Source organism: Oncorhynchus masou, chromosome 5 (assembly GCF_036934945.1).
Source record: "Oncorhynchus masou masou isolate Uvic2021 chromosome 5, UVic_Omas_1.1, whole genome shotgun sequence".
Classification (NCBI taxonomy): domain Eukaryota; kingdom Metazoa; phylum Chordata; class Actinopteri; order Salmoniformes; family Salmonidae; genus Oncorhynchus; species Oncorhynchus masou.
The window spans coordinates 49,458,963-49,486,131 of record NC_088216.1 but is presented as its reverse complement, the minus strand read 5'-3'; the positions used below and the strand labels follow the sequence as shown (position 1 = coordinate 49,486,131).

Below are 27,169 nucleotides of genomic sequence, written 5' to 3'. Positions count from 1 at the left end.
CGACTCTTACCTGTATACATAGATGAATGCTTTTCCTTCTCTGTCATGGATACCATGGTTGCCCCTTAGTTTGAAGATGTAATCCGTAGACAGATGTTTTATACAACAGCCTTTTGTGTTCTCTTTTCGACTCCCTCCTCATTTGATATCAAAACTTGGTCAACCTCTCCCGTGAAAACAACACTGTTGATAGTCATTTATTCCCCATAACTGTCATCAGAAGACTCTACATTGTTTGGTTCAATTAAAATGTTTTTACCTAAATGAGGGATTTCTTAATCTTCTGAGTCAGAGAGAGTCAGCATGGCTAGATCGTCCCCCAGAAAGTATTCCATCACACATTTTTCCCACTGATCTTTGTCGATAGTTGCTGTTAAATTTAGGGCAGAAATGTTGAGAGCAGTATCAACACTTTTGCAGTTCAGTTCTCTATGGTATATTTCAAAAAAGCCTTGGTAGCAAGAATTATCTACACATACTGAGCAGCTCATGTTATAGACAGAAGCATGCTACATGGCAGATCAATCCGACCTCATCTCACGGCATGTCCAGCCCAACTACTATCAGCCAATCATGGCTAGCGGGAACGTTCTTGGCTTTTTCCGTGGCACAACCAACTAGTCTAACAATTGTATTTATATTTACAGATGACATACTCCTTTTTTTATTCCAGAAAGCAATACAAATTCCAGATGGCATACACCTTTTTATGTTCCAGAAAGCATTTCTGACAAATAACTAATTTTGATTAAAAAATGTTTACTGTCAAATGCCTTACCTGTGAAGTAGTGATGTGCGACATACACCGAGCTTCTTAAAACGGGTCACAAATGACTATTTCAAATTGAAACTGTGTAGAATTGATAATGGACCTACTACAATTATAGTCTCGTCACTCTACCCAGCTTGCTAACAGTCATTAAAAAAGACTAGACAGTCAGGAACCATGAAAATTCCAAAAGCGATGGATGGATAACTATTTTTTTATATATTTTTTTACACATTTTGACCTCCGGACCTAGGTGAAGAATGAATGTGTTATTTCATAGTTTTGATGACTTCACTATTATTCTACAATGTAGAAAATAGTAAAAATACAGAAAAACCCTTGAATGAGTAGATGTGTCCAAACCTTTGACTGGTACTGTATGTCAGTTGTTAATAAACACAGAACTTTCTACCTCGTTTAAAATGAAATACTAGACATGTGGGGTAAATAAATCCACCATATTGTAAACATGTGGTGATTGAAAAAGGCGTAAAGATACAATATAATGTATGCATTTTCTATTTAATTATGTGGGAATAATTATGCCTGCACGTTGTTTACATTGTGTGGGTCGCTGAGTGTGTACTGTATATGGGCTGTGGGTATGGCTGTGTTTGAATGTGTTTCTCTGTGTTGATGTGCGAGTTTCTGTGTCCTCTCTCCCCTCAAGAGATGGATGCAGTGTTCGTGTGTGTTTCTCTGTGCTAATATGTGTTTATGTGTTCTCTCTCCACCCTCCAGAGAAGGAGACATTCCTGAGTTCCTTCGTCCTGAGGGATCTGCTACCGTCATCGTTGGGGAGTTACTACCGCTACACAGGTTCTCTCACCATCCCGCCCTGCAGCAAGGTGGTCGAGTGGATCGTCTTATCCAGACCCGTTTTCCTCTCCCACTCACAGGTCAGTTACACATGCACAGACACACACACATACTATCATCCCACTGTTTCTTTATACCCACCTACTTCTCCCCTTCCTCCTCCTCCTTCTCTTTCTCTGTGTATCAAACATTATATTCAGGGTAGCAGGTAATGGACTCTAACAGATATTTATGTAACTTTCAAAATTCTTTTAGTTTACAATTGGACAATTTATGCTCCCCACATATAAAAACTGCTGGAAAGCCCCAAATGCAATATTGTAATTTTTATGACTCACACGGTGGAGGAACATATTGCCTGTAGCCTACTGTACATGGTGGAGGAACATATTGTCTGTAGTCTACTGTACATGGTGGAGGAACATATTGTCTGTAGTCTACTGTACATGGTGGAGGAACATATTGTCTGTAGTCTACTGTACATGGTGAAAGAACATATTGTCTGTAGCCTACTGTACATGGTGGAGGAAAAATATTGCCTGTAGCCTACTGTACATGGTGGAGGAACATATTGTCTGTAGTCTACTGTACATGGTGGAGGAACATATTGCCTGTAGTCTACTGTATATGGTGGAGGAACATATTGCCTGTAGCCTACTGTATATGGTGGAGGAACATATTGCCTGTGGTCTACTGTACATGGGGGAGGAACATATTGTCTGTAGTCTACTGTACATGGTGGAGGAACATATTGCCTGTGGTCTACTGTACATGGGGGAGGAACATATTGCCTGTAGTCGATTGTACATGGTGGAGGAACATATTGCCTGTAGTCGATTGTACATGGTGGAGGAACATATTGCCTGTAGTCGATTGTACATGGGGGAGGAACATATTGTCTGTAGTCTACTGTACATGGTGGAGGAACATATTGTCTGTAGTCTACTGTACATGGTGGAGGAACATATTGTCTGTAGTCTACTGTACATGGTGGAGGAACATATTGTCTGTAGTCTACTGTACATGGTGAAAGAACATATTGTCTGTAGTCTACTGTACATGGTGGATGAAAAATATTGCCTGTAGCCTACTGTACATGGTGGAGGAACATATTGCCTGTGTTCTACTGTACATGGGGGAGGAACATATTGCCTGTAGTCGATTGTACATGGTGGAGGAAAAATATTGCCTGTAGTCGATTGTACATGGTGGAGGAACATATTGCCTGTAGTCGATTGTACATGTGGGAGGAACATATTGTCTGTAGTCTACTGTACATGGTGGAGGAACATATTGTCTGTAGTCTACTGTACATGGTGGAGGAACATATTGTCTGTAGTCTACCCTACATGGTGGAGGAACATATTGTCTGTAGTCTACTGTACATGGTGGAGGAACATATTGTCTGTAGTCTACTGTACATGGTGGAGGAACATATTGCCTGTAGTCTACAGTACATGGTGGAGGAACATATTGCCTGTAGTCTACTGTACATGTTGGAGGAACATATTGTCTGTAGTCTACTGTACATGGGGGAGGAACATATTGCCTGTAGTCTACTGTACATGGTGGAGGAACATATTGTCTGTAGTCTACTGTACATGGGGGAGGAACATATTGTCTGTAGTCGATTGTACATGGTGGAGGAACATATTGTCTGTAGTCTACTGTACATGGTGGAGGAACATTTTGTCTGTAGTCTACTGTACATGGGGGAGGAACATATTGTCTGTAGTCTACTGTACATGGGGGAGGAACATATTGTCTGTAGTCGATTGTACATGGTGGAGGAACATATTGCCTGTAGTCTACAGTACATGGTGGAGGAACATATTGTCTGTAGTCTATTGTACATGGTGGAGGAACATATTGCCTGTAGTCTACTGTACATGGTGGAGGACCATATTGCCTGTAGTCTACTGTACATGGGGGAGGAACATATTGCCTGTAGTCTACTGTACATGGTTGAGGAACATATTGCCTGTAGTCTAATGTACATGGTGGAGGAACATATTGTCTGTAGTCTACTGTACATGGTGGAGGAACATATTGCCTGTAGTCTACTGTACATGGTGGAGGAACACATTGTCTGTAGTCGATTGTACATGGTGGAGGAACATATTGCCTGTGGTCTACTGTACATGGGGGAGGAACATATTGCCTGTAGTCGATTGTACATGGTGGAGGAAAAACATTGCCTGTAGTCGATTGTACATGGTGGAGGAACATATTGCCTGTAGTCTACTGTACATGGTGGAGGAACATATTGCCTGTAGCCTACTGTACATGGTGGAGGAACATATTGCCTGTAGCCTACTGTACATGGGGGAGGAACATATTGTCTGTAGTCTACTGTACATGGTGGAGGAACATATTGCCTGTGGTCTACTGTACATGGGGGAGGAACATATTGCCTGTAGTCGATTGTACATGGTGGAGGAAAAACATTGCCTGTAGTCGATTGTACATGGTGGAGGAACATATTGCCTGTAGTCGATTGTACATGGGGGAGGCACATATTGCCTGTAGTCTACTGTACATGGTGGAGGAACATTTTGCCTGTAGTCTACTGTACATGGTGGAGGAACATATTGCCTGTAGTCTACTGTACATGGTGGAGGAACATATTGCCTGTAGCCTACTGTACATGGTGGAGGAACATATTGCCTGTAGCCTACTGTACATGGGGGAGGAACATATTGTCTGTAGTCTACTGTACATGGTGGAGGAACATATTGCCTGTGGTCTACTGTACATGGGGGAGGAACATATTGCCTGTAGTCTACTCTACATGGTGGAGGAACATATTGTCTGTAGTCTACTGTACATGGTGAAAGAACATATTGTCTGTAGTCTACTGTACATGGTGGAGGAAAAATATTGCCTGTAGCCTACTGTACATGGTGGAGGAACATATTGCCTGTAGCCTACTGTACATGGTGGAGGAAAAATATTGCCTGTAGCCTACTGTACATGGTGGAGGAAAAATATTGCCTGTAGCCTACTGTACATGGTGGAGGAAAAATATTGCCTGTAGCCTACTGTACATGGTGGAGGAACATATTGCCTGTAGCCTACTGTACATGGTGGAGGAAAAATATTGCCTGTAGCCTACTGTACATGGTGGAGGAACATATTGCCTGTAGTCTACTGTATATGGTGGAGGAAAAATATTGCCTGTAGCCTACTGTACATGGTGGAGGAACATATTGCCTGTGGTCTACTGTACATGGGGGAGGAACATATTGCCTGTAGTCGATTGTACATGGTGGAGGAAAAATATTGCCTGTAGTCGATTGTACATGGTGGAGAAACATATTGCCTGTAGTCGATTGTACATGTGGGAGGAACATATTGCCTGTAGTCTACTCTACATGTTGGAGGAACATATTGTCTGTAGTCTACTGTACATGGTGGAGGAACATATTGTCTGTAGTCTACTGTACATGGTGGAGGAACATATTGTCTGTAGTCTACTGTACATGGTGGAGGAACATATTGCCTGTAGTCTACTGTACATGGTGGAGGAACATATTGCCTGTAGTCTACTGTACATGGTGGAGGAACATATTGTCTGTAGTCTATTGTACATGGTGGAGGAACATATTGCCTGTAGTCTATTGTACATGGTGGAGGAACATATTGTCTGTAGTCTATTGTACATGGTGGAGGAACATATTGCCTGTAGTCTACTGTACATGGTGGAGGAACATATTGCCTGTAGTCTACTGTACATGGGGGAGGAACATATTGCCTGTAGTCTACTGTACATGGTGGAGGAACATATTGCCTGTAGTCTAATGTACATGGTGGAGGAACATATTGTCTGTAGTCTACTGTACATGGTGGAGGAACATATTGCCTGTAGTCTACTGTACATGGTGGAGGAACATATTGTCTGTAGTCGATTGTACATGGTGGAGGAACATATTGTCTGTAGTCGATTGTACATGGTGGAGGAACATATTGTCTGTAGTCTACTGTACATGGTGGAGGAACATATTGTCTGTAGTCGATTGTACATGGTGAAGGAACATATTGTCTGTAGTCTACTGTACATGGTGGAGGAACATTTTGCCTGTAGTCTACTGTACATGGTGGAGGAACATATTGCCTGTAGTCTACTGTACATGGTGGAGGAACATATTGCCTGTAGTCTACTGTACATGGTGGAGGAACATATTGTCTGTAGTCTATTGTACATGGTGGAGGAACATATTGCCTGTAGTCTATTGTACATGGTGGAGGAACATATTGTCTGTAGTCTACTGTACATGGGGGAGGAACATATTGTCTGTAGTCTACTGTACATGGTGGAGGAACATATTGCCTGTAGTCTACTGTACATGGTGGAGGAACATATTGTCTGTAGTCGATTGTACATGGTGGAGGAACATATTGTCTGTAGTCTACTGTACATGGTGGAGGAACATATTGTCTGTAGTCTATTGTACATGGTGGAGGAACATATTGTCTGTAGTCGATTGTACATGGTGGAGGAACATATTGTCTGTAGTCTACTGTACATGGTGGAGGAACATATTGTCTGTTGTCTACTGTACATGGTGGAGGCACATATTGTCTGTAGTCTACTGTACATGGTGGAGGAAAAATATTGCCTGTAGCCTACTGTACATGGTGGAGGAACATATTGCCTGTAGCCTACTGTACATGGTGGAGGAAAATATTGCCTGTAGCCTACTGTACATGGTGGAGGAAAAATATTGCCTGTAGCCTACTGTACATGGTGGAGGAAAATATTGCCTGTAGCCTACTGTACATGGTGGAGGAACATATTGCCTGTAGCCTACTGTACATGGTGGAGGAACATATTGCCTGTAGCCTACTGTACATGGTGGAGGAACATATTGCCTGTAGTCTACTGTACATGGTGGAGGAAAAATATTGCCTGTAGCCTACTGTACATGGTGGAGGAACATATTGCCTGTGGTCTACTGTACATGGGGGAGGAACATATTGCCTGTAGTCGATTGTACATGGTGGAGGAAAATATTGCCTGTAGTCGATTGTACATGGTGGAGAAACATATTGCCTGTAGTCGATTGTACATGTGGGAGGAACATATTGTCTGTAGTCTACTGTACATGGTGGAGGAACATATTGTCTGTAGTCTACTGTACATGGTGGAGGAACATATTGTCTGTAGTCTACTGTACATGGTGGAGGAACATATTGTCTGTAGTCTACCCTACATGGTGGAGGAACATATTGTCTGTAGTCTACTGTACATGGTGGAGGCACATATTGTCTGTAGTCTACTGTACATGGTGGAGGAAAATATTGTCTGTAGTCTACTGTACATGGTGGAGGAACATATTGTCTGTAGTCTACTGTACATGGTGGAGGAACATATTGCCTGTAGTCTACAGTACATGGTGGAGGAACATATTGCCTGTAGTCTACTCTACATGTTGGAGGAACATATTGTCTGTAGTCTACTGTACATGGGGGAGGAACATATTGCCTGTAGACTACTGTACATGGTGGAGGAACATATTGTCTGTAGTCTACTGTACATGGGGGAGGAACATATTGTCTGTAGTCGATTGTACATGGTGGAGGAACATATTGTCTGTAGTCTACTGTACATGGTGGAGGAACATATTGTCTGTAGTCTACTGTACATGGTGGAGGAACATATTGCCTGTAGTCTACTGTACATGGTGGAGGAACATATTGCCTGTAGTCTACTGTACATGGGGGAGGAACATATTGCCTGTAGTCTACTGTACATGGTGGAGGAACATATTGCCTGTAGTCTAATGTACATGGTGGAGGAACATATTGTCTGTAGTCTACTGTACATGGTGGAGGAACATATTGCCTGTAGTCTACTGTACATGGTGGAGGAACATATTGTCTGTAGTCGATTGTACATGGTGGAGGAACATATTGTCTGTAGTCGATTGTACATGGTGGAGGAACATATTGTCTGTAGTCTACTGTACATGGTGGAGGAACATATTGTCTGTAGTCTACTGTACATGGTGGAGGAACATATTGCCTGTAGTCTACTGTACATGGTGGAGGAACATATTGCCTGTAGTCTACTGTACATGGTGGAGGAACATATTGCCTGTAGTCTACTGTACATGGTGGAGGAACATATTGTCTGTAGTCTACTGTACATGGTGGAGGAACATATTGCCTGTAGTCTATTGTACATGGTGGAGGAACATATTGCCTGTAGTCTACTGTACATGGTGGAGGAACATATTGCCTGTAGTCTACTGTACATGGTGGAGGAACATATTGCCTGTAGTCTACTGTACATGGTGGAGGAACATATTGCCTGTAGCCTATTGTACATGGTGGAGGAACATATTGCCTGTAGCCTACTGTACATGGTGGAGGAACATATTGTCTGTAGTCTATTGTACATGGTGGAGGAACATATTGTCTGTAGTCTATTGTACATGGTGGAGGAACATATTGTCTGTAGTCTACTGTACATGTTGGAGGAACATATTGCCTGTAGTCTACTGTACATGGTGGAGGAACATATTGCCTGTAGTCTACTGTACATGGTGGAGGAACATATTGTCTGTAGTCTATTGTACATGGTGGAGGAACATATTGCCTGTAGCCTACTGTACATGGTGGAGGAACATATTGTCTGTAGTCTATTGTACATGTTGGAGGAACATATTGCCTGTAGTCTACTGTACATGGTGGAGGAACATATTGTCTGTAGTCTACTGTACATGGTGGAGGAACATATTGCCTGTAGTCTACTGTACATGGTGGAGGAACATATTGTCTGTAGTCGATTGTACATGGTGGAGGAACATATTGTCTGTAGTCTACTGTACATGGTGGAGGAACATATTGCCTGTAGTCTACTGTACATGGTGGAGGAACATATTGCCTGTAGCCTATTGTACATGGTGGAGGAACATATTGTCTGTAGTCTATTGTACATGGTTGAGGAACATATTGCCTGTAGTCTACTGTACATTGTGGAGGAACATATTGCCTGTAGTCTACTGTACATGGTGGAGGAACATATGGTCTGTAGTCGATTGTACATGGTGGAGGAACATATTGCCTGTAGTCAACTGTACATGGTGGAGGAACATATTGCCTGTAGTCTACTGTACATGGTGGAGGAACATATTGCCTGTAGTCTACTGTACATGGTGGAGGAACATATTGTCTGTAGTCTATTGTACATGGTGGAGGAACATATTGCCTGTAGCCTACTGTACATGGTGGAGGAACATATTGCCTGTAGTCTACTGTACATGGTGGAGGAACATATTGTCTGTAGTCTATTGTACATGGGTGAGGAACATATTGCCTGTAGTCTACTGTACATGGTGGAGGAACATATTGCCTGTAGTCTACTGTACATGGTGGAGGAACATATTGCCTGTAGCCTATTGTACATGGTGGAGGAACATATTGTCTGTAGTCTATTGTACATGGTTGAGGAACATATTGCCTGTAGTCTACTGTACATTGTGGAGGAACATATTGCCTGTAGTCTACTGTACATGGTGGAGGAACATATTGCCTGTAGTCGATTGTACATGGTGGAGGAACATATTGTCTGTAGTCTATTGTACATGGTGGAGGAACATATTGCCTGTAGCCTACTGTAAATGGTGGAGGAACATATTGCCTGTAGTCTACTGTACATGGTGGAGGAACATATTGTCTGTAGTCTATTGTACATGTTGGAGGAACATATTGCCTGTAGTCTATTGTACATGGTGGAGGAACATATTGCCTGTAATCTACTGTACATTGGTGAGGAACATATTGCCTGTAGCCTACTGTACATGGTGGAGGAACATATTGTCTGTAGTCTATTGTACATGGTGGAGGAACATATTGCCTGTAGTCTACTGTACATGGTGGAGGAACATATTGTCTGTAGTCTATTGTACATGGGTGAGGAACATATTGCCTGTAGCCTATTGTACATGGGGGAGGAACATATTGCCTGTCGGCTATTGTACATGGGGAGGAACATATTGCCTGTAGTCTACTGTACATGGTAGAGGAACATATTGCCTGTAGTCTACTGTACATGGTGGAGGAACATATTGTCTGTAGTCTACTGTACATGGGGGAGGAACATATTGCCTGTAGTCTACTGTACATGGTGGAGGAACATATTGCCTGTAGTCTAATGTACATGGTGGAGGAACATATTGTCTGTAGTCTACTGTACATGGTGGAGGAACATATTGCCTGTAGTCTACTGTACATGGTGGAGGAACATATTGTCTGTAGTCGATTGTACATGGTGGAGGAACATATTGTCTGTAGTCTACTGTACATGGTGGAGGAACATATTGTCTGTAGTCTATTGTACATGGTGGAGGAACATATTGTCTGTAGTCGATTGTACATGGTGGAGGAACATATTGTCTGTAGTCTACTGTACATGGTGGAGGAACATATTGTCTGTAGTTGATTGTACATGGTGAAGGAACATATTGTCTGTAGTCTACTGTACATGGTGGAGGAACATTTTGCCTGTAGTCTACTGTACATGGTGGAGGAACATATTGCCTGTAGTCTACTGTACATGGTGGAGGAACATATTGTCTAGTCTATTGTACATGGTGGAGGAACATATTGCATGTAGTCTACTGTACATGGTGGAGGAACATATTGCCTGTAGTCTACTGTACATGGTGGAGGAACATATTGCCTGTAGCCTACTGTACATGGTGGAGGAACATATTGCCTGTAGCCTATTGTACATGGGGGAGGAACATATTGCCTGTAGCCTATTGTACATGGGGGAGGAACATATTGCCTGTAGTCTACTGTACATGGTGGAGGAACATATTGCCTGTAGCCTATTGTACATGGTGGAGGAACATATTGCCTGTAGTCTACTGTACATGGTGGAGGAACATATTGCCTGTAGTCTACTGTACATGGTGGAGGAACATATTGTCTGTAGTCGATTGTACATGGTGGAGGAACATATTGCCTGTAGTCTACTGTACATGGTGGAGGAACATATTGCCTGTAGCCTATTGTACATGGTGGAGGAACATATTGTCTGTAGTCTACTGTACATGGGGGAGGAACATATTGTCTGTAGTCTACTGTACATGGGGGAGGAACATATTGTCTGTTGTCTACTGTACATGGTGGAGGAACATATTGTCTGTAGTCTACTGTACATGGTGGAGGAACATATTGCCTGTAGTCTACTGTACATGGTGGAGGAACATATTGCCTGTAGTCTACTGTACATGGTGGAGGAACATATTGTCTGTAGTCTATTGTACATGGGTGAGGAACATATTGCCTTTAGCCTATTGTACATGGGGGAGGAACATATTGCCTGTCGGCTATTGTACATAGGGGAGGAACATATTGCCTGTAGTCTACTGTACATGGTAGAGGAACATATTGCCTGTAGTCTACTGTACATGGTAGAGGAACATATTGCCTGTAGTCTACTGTACATGCTAAGCTGTAGGTGGAACTTCACTTTTTAGTATCGATAATGGCTGTGATGATTTTTCTACAATATTCACACAATTACAATCTTTATAGAATACAAAGCTAATTTGATCAGTTACATGTGGAAATAAGTATTTGAGTGAACATTAGCAAGCTAACAGCAGATTAGATTAAACAGGAAGTGAATTATCTCCTCCCTCTCTCCCCTGTTTTAGCTTGTTGCTATCACCGTCTAGCTGGCTAGATTTAGGATATTTACTTGCCCATACCAGTGACAAACTTAGCTATGTTATCGACATATGGCATTGCACAAACAAAATTTAGCTCTCTTAGCTCAGATCGAAAGAAATAGCCACAAATTCATTCAGATAATAGCTAGCTACAGCAAGCTAACGTTAGCAACTGCCTCTTCAACAAGAAACAACTGTGAAAACATTGATTTTAAGATTTAAAAAAAGATATATACTTCTCTGTTGAGCAAAATCCTCAATCCACCCCTCCAAAGAAAGCATGGCTCTTGGGCTTCCCCGAAATGCCACCACATCCATGATCGGATCTACACTGAAGTGTTGCATTTCATTTTAGCCCGCATAGAAAACTCCACCGGAACCTGGCCAAATTACCACAAAGCACAGCCCCCACAAACATCTTGATAACCTTCTCTATACAGTAACCTCCGTCGTAGCCAAAACTACTCTTTCCCATAGTCTTGTACTTTCTATAGCAGGGTATCCCAAACTCTGTCCTCGGGTCCCCTCTGGGTGCACATTTAGTTTTTTGCCCTACACAGCTGATTCAAATAATCTAATCTTGACGATGGGTTGGTTATTTGAATCAGCTGTGTAGTGCTAGGGCAAGAACCACAACTTGCACCCAGGGTGGTGCAGGCTTTTAAATCCCCTCTGACACCAGGTTGACTATTACGCACCAAACCAGGGCTGTTTAATGTCTTTGTACTGTATGTCCAACACTTGGTTATACACACATGTATTGACATATCCACATATTATTTCCTCGAGTGTACAGTACATATTTGAAGAGCTCCGGACGAGATATGTTCATAAACCTGCAGCAGAGGACAAATCCTTTGTTCTGTATTGGGGTTCGAGGGATGGAAAGAATTGACCGCGTTCTGCGATGTGTTATGGCATTCACAGATGGTCTCTTATGAATCTGTGATTCATTTGTCTGTGTGTCCATGATTCCAGCCGATCTTTAATGTGTAGTAATTACAGCGCTCTGTAGGACATCAGTCAAAGGATCCATGTCAGCAAATTCGGCCCATTGAAATGTTCCACACTCCTCGGGCCAGTTGAGCGGAACAGCAGCCCATTCATGTCCTTTACTTCAGGGACACCCCTTCCACCCAACACACACGCAAACACACATAAACACACACGCGAGCGCAACCACCCCTGCTCATGCCTTACCGAAGACTATATCCCTCTCTCTTGCTCCCTCTCTCTCTGTGTCTAGCTGGAGGCGTTCTACTCCATCTTCACCACGGAGCAGCAGGACCATGTGAAGTCGGTAGAATACCTGAGAAACAACTACAGGCCCCTCCAGGACCTGGACAACCGGGAGGTGTTGAAGTCTGCCGTTAAAGATGCCTGGCAGAGGGACCAGACCGACAACCTGGGACTGGGCACAGATGGCACCACGGACGCATCCAGAGGTACCACACTACACAGTCTCTTCTAGTCAGTCAGTCAGTCAGTCAGAGACGCCTGATTGACAGCCTGGGGACGGACCCCCACTGCACTACGGATTCATCCAGAGTGACCACACTACACCTGATCTGACCTTAACGCTGACTCTCACTCTGTCACTCAGTCCCTTTCCATACATGTATTAACTCATACTCACTCACTCATACAGACTTTCAGTTATGTATTGCCTTTCTCTCTCTTTGTATAACACCCTTTTTTTCTCGCTTTATTTTCCATCACAAACGTTGTGAGTTGAGGCGCCGCTAAAACCGCTTGAGTCCGTCCATCCAGAAAGGCTCCTGCCTCTTTAAACGTGGGCTCTCTTTGTTTTGAGTGTGGCTCGGAGAGAGAATTGATCAGGTGCGCTTGTGATGAAGTGGGAGCTAGCGCTGTAATGGGCTGCAGCAGTATTCATCATTAATATGCACACTAAAAATAAAGCCATACAAATTAAGTTGTGAAATTGCTTTTGTGGCAATTACGTCAGTTGAGGGGATCGGTGGAACAAGTCCTGGACCAACATACATCTCTCTCTCTCTCTCTCTCTCTCTCTTTATATTATTAATGTATCTCTCGTTTCTCTCTCCTCCCTCACACTCCCTCAATTCTATCTTGTTTTCTCTCCCTTCTCTTCCTCTCATCTTTCTATCGCCATTTCCTCCTCCATTTGTCCCATTTTCTCTCTCCTCACTCTCATAAGACGACTCTGAACACAGGGTTTAGTATGAGGGAGCTGCTCTCCTCTGCGTTTAACTCCTCTCCTCCTCTCCTTTCTTCCTCTCTTCTCTCCTCTCCTCTCCTCTGAATGTGGAGAGATGTGTGTCTGTGCCCTCTTTTCTGGCTTGCGGATGATACGGTGAATGATGATTATGGTGGCGATGAGGGTCATAATGCCCTCAACTGGTGAATGACATGTGTAGTGTCGAGCTCTCGAAGCAGTAACAGAGGACTTCCATTAGGCATCAGTCACAGTGTGTTTCTCAACCTAACCATCTCTTTTTCATCCTCCCCACCTCTACTCGCTATGCCTTCTCCTTCCCTTCTCTTTCCCTGCATGCCTCTCTCTCTCTCTCTCTCTCTCTCACCCCCTCACACCCCATCTCAATTTCATATATTATACATCATATGTTCCCAGTGATTTAGAAAGTTTGCTTACAAAATAGTTGCGACATTTACCTGCTATGGTGCTTTTCCATTAAACTGCATTTCCATCGGTCTGACAAAACCAGCTGGACGTAATGGCGTCATCTAAAAAAAACCTAAAAAACATTAACTTAGGCAAATTGACAGCATCCTGTATGGCTGCTCCCACTTATCTGTTTCATATCTCAGGAAGCCTGCAAAAGCCAGCACGGATAGAATACAAGAACAGACTAATATTTTCCATATTCTAATAATAACACCACGGACCGTGCCATGGTGAAACTTGCACTCCTGTAGACCTGAAATAATTGGATGGTGAAACTTCCACCCAGCCAGCCAACCAGAAAAGCCAAGCAAGGCAAAGCGTTACAGGGATTCTTGAAAGTCAAGTCAATCCTTGTCTTGCAAAGAAATGTTATTTTTTTATAGCCTAGTTTAAAATATAATAAAAATGGATTTAGCGACCAGTAGGTATTTAGAATGAAATGTGGAGTGGGGCTTTATAGTTACGGGATGACATCATGTGCTCCATGTACCTTTATTCTACAATCATTATTCTGGAATCAATCATTATTTATTTAAAAAACTCTGTTTCCATCATCATTTGTCGCAATACAAAACAATCCACCCCTGTTAAACAGATAAAAACGTTGTCGATCTTTAGAACATTTCTCATATAGCTGCCGTTTCCATTACACATGCCGCAATGTTGCCGTTTTTTGCACAAAAAAAATGCATTTGTTGAATAAACCTGACTATTCACACTACTTTCATATAATTTTATCTGTAGTGGAAAAGGGGAGAAATCTCAGACAGACAGACACACCCTCAATAAAACACATAATGATATTAGATCCCTTCCATTGCCCATACTGTGGCCTACAGCACCACCTTGAGGTTATGTATAGTACTGCTCAAGGATTCCTTCATACACAGGAAATGGCAATGGTTATAGAATAGACAGCTTGCCTTACCATCAGTGGAATAGTGGCTCCCCTTGAGTGATTCTGAATGTGTGTACTACTTCCGTTGAATCTGTATTTATGCCTCTATTGGTTTCACTGTTGCAGCCATTGAAAACCAAGCCTTGTGTTATCCAACTTGTACCGCTCAGAATATGTGTCATGATGTTCAATTTCTCATGTAAACAAAGTGATATGGTTTTATTGCAGCCAGATAAGTAGTTATGGCTCTTGTGGCTTGGGAAGCCTCCTCATGAAAAGGAAAACATGAATGAAGAGGCAGTCTATAGATGTGTGTTGTCCTCCTCCAGTCTACAGCCACGGGTCTCTCCATCCATCTCTTTATTCCTCCACCCATCCATCTCTCCATTCCTCCATCTCTCCATGGCTCCAATCTATCTATCTATCTATCTATCAATCTATATATCTATCTATCTATCTATCTATCTATCTATCTATCTATCTATCTATCTATCTATCTATCTATCTATCTATCTATCTCCATCTCACTATCCCTCCTTCTTCCATCCCTCCTCCTTCCATCACTCCTCCTTCCATCCCTCCATCCAGTACCCCAGAGACTGGTTGGTTGGACTATGCCAGAGCCATGTGTGTTAAGGCCTGGGGCTAGTGTCTTTATAAGCTTATGTGTTATTTCAGTCTGTTTGAAGCTACTCCTCAGGAAACCAACAGCTGGATGAGTCAGCAGTCAGACAGTAATAAAATATTGAGCTACTCCTCAGGCTGCCTGCCTGCAACCCACGCACGTAACACACACACGCACGCATACAAACGCACGCACACAAACACACACACAACCCTAACCATGAACCTAACCACTAACCCATTTCCTTAACCCTAATTAGAACCCTAACTCTAATTGTAACCCTAAACCTAGCCCTTAAGGTTAAAATAGCATCGGTGTAAAGTACTTCAGTAAAAAATACTTTAAAGTACTACATAAGTCATTTTTTGGTGTATCTGTACTTTACTTTACTATTTATATTTTTCTTTCACTACATTCCTAAAGAACATAATGTACTTTCTACTCCATACTATTTCTCTGACACCCAAAAGTACTCGTTACATTTTAAAGGATTAGCAGGACAGGAACATTTTTCAATTCACACATCCGTACTGGTCATCCCTACTGCACCTGATCTGTTGGATTCACTAAACACAAAAGCTTTGTTTGTAAATTACAGGTGTGTTCGTCAATTCAGTCCGGCGCTCCGAGAATTCGTAAATTCAGAGCGTTGTCAGATTATTAATTCGTATTGCTCTCGGAGCGTTCAGAGCGCACACTGGATGCTCTGGCCAAGGAGTATTGGTTGATTCAAGCGTTCTGACCTCACAACAGTAGTCAAGCACCGAAGCTATCATTGGCTAACTTGCTAGCTACTTCCAGACACAAGTGAGGGACAAGTGTCTGACTGTCTGATTTCAGAGCCCTCTCGTCTGACCGTTTTACTCTGAGTTGGTTATTTTCAATTTCATGTTATCCAGACTGTAACTGTGCTGCTGTCAACAATTTGATTACACTTTTTTGCAGATGTTTACTGACACTGGCCGTATTCAAGGAGTGTTGAGTGTTCATAAATTAATCTGTTATTCTGCCCTCTGGCACACTCAGACGAGAGGGCTCTGAAATCGGAGTATATAGACAGAGCGGATTTACGAACGCACCCGATGTCTGAGTGTTGGAGTGTGCCCCTGGCTATCCATACATTTAAAAACAAGAAAATTGTGCCATCTGGTTTGCTTAATATAATGAATTTGAAATGACTTATACTTTTACTTTTGATAATAAAGTATATTTTAGCAATTACATTTACTTTTGATACTTAAGTATATTTAAAACCATATACTTTTAGTATTTTAATGTGTGACTTTCACTTTAACTTTTTCCACCACTGTCCTTTGTCCTCATGGGGATGTGGGAAATTCCATGTTTTACTATCCTTGTGGGGCCTTTTTGGGATTTTAGGGCCCGATAAAGAGATAAGAACCACACACACACACACACACACACACACACACACACACACACACACACACACACACACACACACACACACACACACACACACACACACACACACACACACACACACACACACACACACACACCGCTTGCCATCATCAGATCGGACTGCTAAGATGTGAACACAGCCAGCAGTCCGCCGCTCCGAGCAAGGCCTTCTATTTTTACCTGTTTGTTTGTCGGTGTCACCATTGCTTCATTTGTAAGAAAAACAAGCCCCGCAAGGCTCGCTCTCTCTCTCTCTCTCTCTCTCTCTCTCTCTCTCCCCCTCTTCTTACAACTCTCTCTCTCGCTCCCCTCTTCTTACATCTCTCTCTCCCCTATTATTTTATCTCTCTCTCTTCTATCCTCTTCTTATATATATATATATATATTATATATATATCTGTCTATATATCTTTTATATATATATATCCCCTCTTCTTATGTATCTGTCTCTCTCCCCTCTTCTTTTATCTCTCTCTCTCTTCTATCCTCTTCTTATATATCTCTCTCTCCCCTCTTCTTTTATCTCTCGCTCCCCTCTTCTTTTATCTCTCTCTCCCCTCTTCTTATCTCTCTCTCTCCCCTCTTCTTCTCTCTCTCTCTCTCTCTCTCTCTCTCTCTCTCCCCCCTCTTCTTATATCTCTCTCTCCCCCCTCTTCTTATCTCTCTCTCTCCCCTCTTCTTGTATCTCTCCTCATTCTTCCCCCTCTGTCCCTCTCCCTTCCTCACCAGTCTGTAGCAGTGCCCCGGTCAACATGAAGATCCAGCCGCTGAATGGCACTGCCCTGGTGGTGAGCTGGCAGCGCCCGCTAGTGGTTTACCACCCGCCTATCACCAGCTTCATGGTCTCCTACAGCTGGGTGAAGAGTGATGTGGCCTACGAGAAGACCTTCACCAAGACTGGGGACCAGAACATGGTGAGACACAGATAGACAACACTGTTGCAGTTTACAAGAAAACAAGAGTTTTCCCCCCGGTAAGAAACTATTCAGCTTCCATACTCAGGACCAGGCGTTTTCACTAATCTTGTGATCTGACCAGGAGCAACTCCGTGTCCAAGTTATAGCCCATAGTTAAGTCCTGGTCAGTTCAGCTCGACCACAAAAAAATGAGTGTGTCTGTCAGTCGGTCACAGTCACCTGGCTGGAAATAGACACTCCAAGCCTGTCTCACACACACTGCACTGATGACTCCCACTGTGATGTGTCTGTCAGTCGGTCACAGTCACCTGGCTGGAAATAGACACTCCAAGCCTGTCTCAAAACTGCACTGATGACTCCCACTGTGATGTGTCTGTCAGTCGGTCACAGTCACCTGGCTGGAAATAGACACTCCAAGCCTGTCTCACACACACTGCACTGATGACTCCCACTGTGATGTGTCTGTCAGTCGGTCACAGTCACCTGGCTGGAAATAGACACTCCAAGCCTGTCTCACACACACTGCACTGATGACTCCCACTGTGATGTGTCTGTCAGTCGGTCACAGTCACCTGGCTGGAAATAGTCAAGCCTGTCTCACACACACTGCACTGATGACTCCCACTGTGATGTGTCTGTCAGTCGGTCACAGTCACCTGGCTGGAAATAGACACTCCAAGCCTGTCTCACACACACTGCACTGATGACTCCCACTGTGATGTGTCTGTCAGTCGGTCACAGTCACCTGGCTGGAAATAGACACTCCAAGCCTGTCTCACACACACTGCACTGATGACTCCCACTGTGATGTGTCTGTTGGTGGGCTCAACTCCCTCCAGTGTCAGTGAGAGGTGAGAGTCTGATACGGTGACTATAATCTGTGAACTGGGTGAAGTCATGTATTTTATATTTAAAGACATCATCGCAGTCTGCTTGTTGATATATTTCCTGCCCTCACATTTGTTACTTGGATGTGTTGATTATTTAGACGTGGCAAATGGAGACTAAAGCGCCCAACTCTGATGTCTTTCATCCTCTAAAAATACGTTTTGAGATGAGGCCAGACAGAGGAGGCTTTGAATGATCATTTCATTTAAATAAACATACACAGCAGGAGAGACACTGTCTGAAGAGACGATGCAGAGACATTTCCTTGACATCAATCTCTCTTTGGCTACACTCAATCACCACCATCTCTCTCTCTCTTCCTTTGCCAAGTCCCTCCTTCTCCTCCCTCTTGTCAGCCCCCTCTTTCTATTCTCTACCCACTTCATTTTCATTTTTATTTTCAATCTCCGTACCTGGACCCCCTTATCAGGGTCACATCAGGGACCCGCAGGCTTCCTGCAATCACAATTGAATCAATTGAAAACCACTCAAGCCCTTAGTTTCACTTCCCCCTTCTCTCATCTCCCCTTCGGCCAATGCAATAACCTTCCATTGTGGAGACCATCTCTAATAGAATTAACTTTAACCAGAATGGCTTCTGCTGCATCAGACAGTGAGGGATAGGTTCGTTTCAGTTTCAGGCTTTTATTAGTCATATGTGCGGGAAACGCATGGTATACATCGTCCAACGAAGTGCTTACTTCTCCACAACGCAACAACATTAAGAAATAATAGAAGGTAAGAATACGTACATAAAGTAAATGGCTCAGTAGAATAGAATAAACATTTTAGCATAAGTATAATACAGGAAGGCACAATTTATTGTCCAATTTTTTACATGTGTATTGGGGAAGGGGGGTCAAGTATATAAACTGAGCTGTATATTTAGAGTCTAGTAGCAGCAGTTGTGATGTGTGTGCGTGTGCGTGTGCGTGTGTGCAAGCGTGCACGTGCGCATGAGTGCATATGTGCTAAGGTGCGGAGAATCAGAGCAGGTGGTCAGTCCCGTTCAATTGTTCAGCAGTCTAATGGCTTGTGGATAGAAACTGTCTCTGAGCCCGTTGGTATCAGACCTCATGCTCCGATACTGTCTGCCTGACTGTAAGGTTGTGAACAACTCGTGGCTGGGGTGTGGGTTCCTTGATGATGCTGTTTCGAGTAGATGTCCTTGATGGTTGGGAGCACGGTCCCAGTGAGCTACTGGGCCGTCTTCACCACCCGCTGGAGGGCCTTGCGGTCTTAAGGACACAGTGAGTGGTACGTGAGGACACAAAGAGGGGTAGGGGTTAGGTGAGGATAAAGCAGATGCCATAGATCCCTAACATGGCTGTGAGCTGCCGGTATTGACACACAAATCATATGTGAATTGTTTCCTTAGGCCTTTGATGTACTGTAGTGTGGCTAGCCCATATCTACAGGCCTCAGTGGCAGTCTGTCATCTTGACTCTCGTTCTCTCTCTCTCGCTGTGATCAATTTACAGAAGGCGGTGATAACCCACGTGTCTCCAGACATCCTGTATCTGTTCAGAGTCCAGGCGGTGTGCCAGAGAGACCTACGCAGTGACTTCAGCCAGACACTGCTCTTCAGAGGTAATCACACCACACACCATACCACAGCGTATACAGTACAGCCCTATGAATGGAGTCACATAATCCTAACCTCCAAAACATCTTGACCTTCAGAATGATTAGAGTTACTTCAATACTAACAGCAGACACTTGTTTCAAATGCATGTCTAACGTTTTCCTCTGTTTGCTATTCCAGCTAACACCACCAGGATATTTGAGGGAACACGGATAGTGAAAACTGGAATGGTGAGGGAAGTGGACATCATTTGTGTTGTCCAGACGATGGCGACATAGTAATTTATTTTGTGATGTGCCAGCATGATTTGATATGATGTGATACTGACTATCTCTCTCTCTCTCTCTCTCGCTCTCTGTATCCCCCTCTCTCTGTGTGTCTCTGTCTCTCACGCTCTCTGTGTCTCTCCCTCCCTCCCCCAGCCCACTGTCTCCCCAGCCTCCTCGGCAGACATGGCTCCCATAAGCTCCGGATCCTCTACATGGACCTCCTCTGGCCTCCCCTTCTCCTTCGTCTCTATGGCAACAGGGGGCATGGGCCCCTCGTCCAGCGGCAGTCAGGCCACGGTAGCATCGGTGGTAACCAGCACCCTTCTGGCCGGCCTGGGCTTCAGCGGAGGGGTCATCTCCTCCCTGCCTGGCTCTCTCTGGCCCACCCAGGCCCCTGCAGCCAGCCCTGGGTCTAACCCCGGCCCGGGTCCCAGCCGCCAGCCTGCCCAGCCCCAGGCCTCCACCGAGCCCCCCACAGCCCCTCAGGGTGGTTCTGACACGGACACCCCCACAGAGGAGAAGGAGGCGGGGGTGGACAGGGGGAACGAGGCGGAGGAGGGAGAGGGAGAGGAGGATGAAGGGGAAGATGACAGGAGGAGGAAGAAGAATAACAAGACAACGCCTGATGAGGTGGAGATGCATCGAAATGACACTGTGGTCAAAGAGCCCATTTCCGCCCTCACCCCCACAGCCACAGCCAAAGAGAAAGGACAGGGGCAGGGAGAGCCTGTTGCTAACAGCACCACAGTGCCAATAAGTGGAGGGGAGGACCAACTGGTCAGATTGGACAGTAACACAGGGCCCACTGTGGAGCCCAAGAATGACACAGAAGAGAGAGAGATACAGGTTCCCCAGAGCCCAACACGCTCCCCAAAGACTAGCGGGGAAGAGAAGAGCCTTTGGCCTTTCTCTGTCCACACTGGTGAGTAGAACTCTCTGTATAGCCCAATCTGTGGAACAAGGGGCAGATTTAAGCAATAAGACACAAGGGGGAGTGGTATATGGTCAATATACCATGGCTAAGGGCAGTTATTTTGCACGACGCAAAGCAGAGTGCCTGGAATACAGCCTTTAGCCGTGGTATATTGGAAATATATCACAAACCCCTGAGGTGCCTTATTACTATTATAAACTGGTTACCAATGTAATTAGAGCAGTACAAATACATGCCCCTGCTATACGGTCTGATATACCATGGCTGCCTGCCAATCAGCATTCAGAGCTCGAACCACCAAGTTTATAATCCTCTTTTTAGCACTTGAGATATTCTTCACCATATTTAGACCTGTATAATGTCATTTTAGTTTTCTGGATCCCAATTCTCCCTTCTGCAGCTTGTCATATTAAACTGTCTGTGTTATTATAGATGTGCATATCAACAGTAAATATGAGACAGGCAGGGGCACATTTGAAACATTAGCCTTGGAATCAGCTCCTGCTTCAGTATGTGGCAATGCTACATTATAGCCAGAGATAAATAGCTCAATTTCTGAGTGCTACCATAATACCACCCAGAGAGCCCTAGAGAAAGTAATGGAACTATTCTACAGCCTGAGGGGCCATTACCTAGCCTGGGGGCCATTAGTTTGGGACATTCTCTGAGGCATATTTCAGGAACAAACTGCCTGCTTGCCTGACTTCCTGCCAGGGAGAAAACAGAGAACGTAGTAACCAGAGAATTTGTTTTATGAATAACAATGTGTTTGTGGATGCTCCATCATACATTTCCTTATTCCTCCTGAATTAACGGATCCATTTAGTTGAGTCGTGCCCCCGGCCTGAATGGTAAACCTAGTCACTTTACTCTCCTGATGAGTCTGACTCACTCAAATTGTCTGTAAATGTATAAATATAGATTATATATATTTTTTTTTTAAGTAGAGCTGAACTCATTTTTTGTCCTCAAGTGGAACTGGTTGTTTGATGGCTGAGGTATCCCGGAGTAGCCCAAATAGTTGTAATAATCTCAGGGGGATTTGTGTTTTGTGTGAAAGTGTTTGTTGTGTTTTGTGTGTTATAGTGTTATTTATGTATTGAATTGGTATGTGTGTTAAAGCTAAAATCCTTAATTGCTACAACCATTTTTGGACTTAATTATGATTTTGGGATTTAACAATATATATACAGCATTGATTCTTGAAGAATATAACTTATAAATAGGAGTTATTATTATTATTATTATAAAAAAAATGTTTTACTTTAAAACAGTCACAAAGATGAATGGCTATAATGGGAGACAACTGAGGATGAATCAACAACATTATAGTTACTCCACAATACTAACCTAAATGACAGAGTGAAAAGAAGGAAGTCTATACAGAATACAAATATTACAAAACTCGGATCCTGTTTGCAAAAAGGCGCTAAAGTAAAACTGCAAAAAATGTGGCAAAGGAATGCACTTTATGCCCTGAATACAAAGTGTTATGTTTGGGGCAAATCCAGCACAACACACCACTGAGCACCACTCTTCATATTTTCAAGCATGGTGGTGGCTGCATTATGTTATGGGTATGCTTCTCATTGGTAATTTTTTCGGATAAAAAACCACGGAATAGAGCTAAACACAGGCAAAATCCTAGAGGAAAACCTGTTTCAGTCTGCTTCCCAACAGGTACTGGGAGACAAATTCACCTTTCATCAGAACAATAACCTTAAACACAAGGCCAAATATACACAGGAGTTACTTACCAAGATTCGAGAGCCATGCGACCTCCAAAACACGGCCCTGCAAAGCCGCACTGCTTCGTCCTTGCTTAACCCGGAAGCCATCCGCACCAATGTGTCGGAGGAAACACCGTACAGCTGGCGATCGAGGTCAGCTTGCAGGTGCCCGGCCCGCCGCAATGGAGTCACTAGAGCGAGATGGGACAAGGAAATCCCGGCCAGCCAAACCCTCCCCTGGCCCGGACGACTTAGACTGCTGTGCCACTCGGGAGGCCCATGCGTAACCATAACTACCAGGGCCAGCACACACCGCATGAAACCAAACCACAAAACATAAATAAGAAACGCAAAACATCCCACCCTCATCCCTGAATGGAGGACCTCAAACATTTTAGTGTACATTTGTGTCTATATAATTATTCCAACACTCATCAATTCCCCTTCAGACAGCCACAGATCAACCCATCTTTCCCAATAAATCATCATTCTGCCATTTCCTCTCGCAATACACCCCTCCGTTCTCCCTTGGTGTCTCACTAGGGACTTGAACCTCTCTACCTGCAACATTTCTGCTGAAATGTCCTCCAAAATAAACATTTTACCGAAGAGCACAAGGATTTTTCCTATTGACTGACATGTGGTCCTTCAAATACCTCATGAGTTTAGTTCTGTCATACCCCAACAGAACCCACAATATATGCTCCAATGTTTGTCACCAAGGTAAGTGTAAACAAACACACTCTAGCCTCAAAACATGGTAAAAACTATAGACTATGTCTATGTATTTGAGAGTTATATTCTCCAGGCCAATCCCTCAGCTTTTTACCAAAACAGAGGCGGGGTGTCCACTTTCGATTAAGGATTCAAGCTTTAAAGTGTTTTGTATGTTTTGTATGTAAATGTATGTAAATGTATTGAAGTGTTTTGTTTGTAAGTCTCCACCTCCATCCCTCCACCCCCACCCCTCCAGACAGGACCAGTGTGTCCAACATGACCCGCAGCCCTCACCCCGGGGTGGGCAGGATGGAGTGGATCCTCCCCCTGGTGGTGGTCTCTGCGCTCACTCTGCTCTGCCTCATCATGCTACTGGCTGTCCTGGTCTACTGGAGGTAAGATATTATATTATTACTGTGTTTGTATGTGTGGGTGGGTGGTAGTGTCTCTCTTAACCAACCTTGCTTAATGAGCTCAGAAAAACTGTGTCTTTAACATTTGTCTGGTTTGCCACTATAAGACAATGAAAGCCTTCTCAGGGCAGAAGATTGAGTTGCACCATGTTGTCCTCCACTCCAAGTGATCAGGGGTCCCTTTTATCTCCTCATCTCCACTGCTCTGCTCAGTCACAGCTGTCAATTAATTCCTCTACAACTCTGTCACAGAAACAGATAGCCCTCCTCTCTCTCCTTTACCTAATCACACTGGCCCCGAGGCCGAGTGGTCCTCACAGACACACACTCCTGTTCGGAGTGGGGTGACCTGTCCTCTTGCGCACCGGGGACATCTACTTTCCTGGGCGCGTGCGCATCCGCACGCTTCTGGCCACCGGGAACCTAATTGTTGGAGGACGACTGCTTTTTTTTGGCAGCCCTCCCTCTCATCCTCCCTTTCTCCTCCCTCCATTCCTCATTCCTCTCTCCTCCCCCTTGCCTATCACGCTCATCTCTTCAGGGGGGCCAGTCCACAGGGGCCATGGTGCCGGGAGGGGGCCCAGCTGTGTGTTCATCTGCAGTGTGATGCCAACCACACCCACACACACACACACACCACTTTCTTTCTCAACCCCAGTAATTACACAGGACAGGCTAACGACTGGCTACACGTGCTGCCTACTGCAGCCTAATACACTATACAGCATAATGGATCATTACTTGAGCTCCGTGTATTGTGCTTGATTTATTTTTACACCCGCTCTGCCTTGAGCTGTTTCATAGGAGCAAAAGCTTGGCCGGATTTTTTTTTAACGATGGAAATGTAAGGTTGATGTGCTTTCTGAGTTCAATGTGTAACTATGGCTCCCTCTCACTGGTACTGGTTATGCCATTGTGAGAGTGTGTGAGAGAGCGAGCCAATGATGTGAATGTTGGAATGAGGAAAATAGAGGATGATCAGCTCCATGGAATAGTAATTAATACATCTGTGAGTGAGTGATAGATCTAGTGAATGAGTGCCGGGATGGTATGTGATGGGAGAGTAGCAGGGGGAGCGTGTGGGATGTGACAGTGAAAGTCTGTCTGTCTCCCTCTCTGGGCTGTGGTGGTGACGAGAGCTGACACCTCCCAGACAATGGCTTTCTCCCCTGAGGGAACAGGATCTGATGAAAGACCAGCTCGACCCGTTCACTCTCTCCTCCATCTCCTCTCATCCCTTTCACTCCCCCATCCCTGCTCGGTCAGAAGGGAAGGAGACCATGCAATGGAGGAGATTGAAATAGATTTTTCAGAACACTATAGCTATTCATAATTGGCGAAATGCCTACATGGTCGTCATTAGCTCAGCATCACTTTATATCTCTTTACGACAGCGAATATGATGTGATCACTGATTAGATGACATTTATTTCACCTCGACACTCGATTTGATGTTCGTATTCGTCTTTGTGATCTGAGTTGTGTGTCAAAAGACAGTATTTGCTATTAAAGGGGAGGGCTCCATCTGTTTGGCTTGAGGATATGGTCATAGTTGGAGGGATCTCACAGATGTTTCACAGAGGTTTAACGGGGTAAACAATACATCTATATTTAACTCCGGTAGGGAAGAGTAATTCTCAGTAACCACTCAGAGTCAGGGGTTGCTAGGGAAAGAGGTGGACCAGGCTATTTGGACTGGCGGATAATTTAGTCCAATGAAAAGGACTCATCCTTCAACCATGACTTCCATCCATCCTACTCTATCTATTTTTGAATGGGGGCCCACTTCCTCAAGTATGGGAAGCATTGAGAGTCCAGTGAGACATTCTTCTAGTTCTATCCCTCCCTCCCTCGTTCCATCCATCCCCCTTTCTATCTCTCTGGTGGGGTTCCCCCCTCCCCCGGTGTAAGGCGAGGTGGTATTGAGAAGCTGGTTAGTTAGCTCGCCACACCACACATTCCCCCTCAGGGAGTAATTGGCCAGGGGGGCAGGGATTGAGGGGGACAAGGGTATGACGCAAGCTAGGGGAGACCCTCCCCTAATTTATTCAGTCTCTCTCTCTCTCTTTCTCTCTTTCTTTCCCTCTCAATTCAATCTCTCTCTGTCTTTCTCTCCCACTCACTCACTCACACTCACTCACTTTCTCTTCCTCGCTCCCTTCCTCTCTCCTTCTGCAATTGCCATTAGGCCACACTCCTGTTTTCTTTTCCTCCTCTCTCTCGACCAGAATGACCAGCATCTGCTCTCTCCTCTGCATCAAGTACCGGTAGGTAGGGGAACGTCAGTAGACAAACTGGTAGGGGAACGTCAGTAGACAAACTGGTAGGGGAATGTCAGTAGACAAACTGGTAGGGGAACGTCAGTAGACAAACTGGTAGGGGAACGTCAGTAGACAAACTGGTAGGGGAATGTCAGTAGACAAACTGGTAGGGGAATGTCAGTAGACAAACTGGTAGGGGAATGTCAGTAGACAAACTGGTAGGGGAATGTCAGTAGACAAACTGGTAGGGGAATGTCAGTAGACAAACTGGTAGGGGAATGTCAGTAGACAAACTGGTAGGAGGAACCCAGATGGGAAAAGCTGGTGTATATGGAATTGACTTGATTCTGTGTGAGTGCAGGTGAAGGCTCTGTGAGGTTAGAGAGGGACTCCTACTACTACTGCAGCACTCCTTTTCTCCTTGCTGTCTGTCTTCCCCTCTCTCTCAAGCTGCTAGACAGAATATGTTGGGTGACATTTGAAAAAAACGGACAAAATGCAAGCTTCAGAGAAATACTTTAGAACAACTTCTCAAGGCTCGCGACTGGCTAGTCATTGAGGGATC

The 27,169-nt window shown here is 44.2% G+C and overlaps 1 protein-coding gene across 1 annotated transcript in view; it reads left to right on the top strand.

Moving 5' to 3' along the window:
* The window catches only part of ca16b (carbonic anhydrase XVI b), a 277,557-nt gene that overhangs the window by 220,213 nt on the left and 30,175 nt on the right, over nt 1-27,169 (top strand). The window contains exons 7-13 of the mRNA XM_064965846.1: nt 1,511-1,668; nt 12,521-12,719; nt 17,620-17,804; nt 20,177-20,285; nt 20,461-20,510; nt 20,703-21,471; nt 24,187-24,325. Of these exons, the coding sequence (XP_064821918.1) occupies nt 1,511-1,668; nt 12,521-12,719; nt 17,620-17,804; nt 20,177-20,285; nt 20,461-20,510; nt 20,703-21,471; nt 24,187-24,325 (1,609 nt within the window). The remainder of the gene's footprint in view (nt 1-1,510; nt 1,669-12,520; nt 12,720-17,619; nt 17,805-20,176; nt 20,286-20,460; nt 20,511-20,702; nt 21,472-24,186; nt 24,326-27,169) is intronic.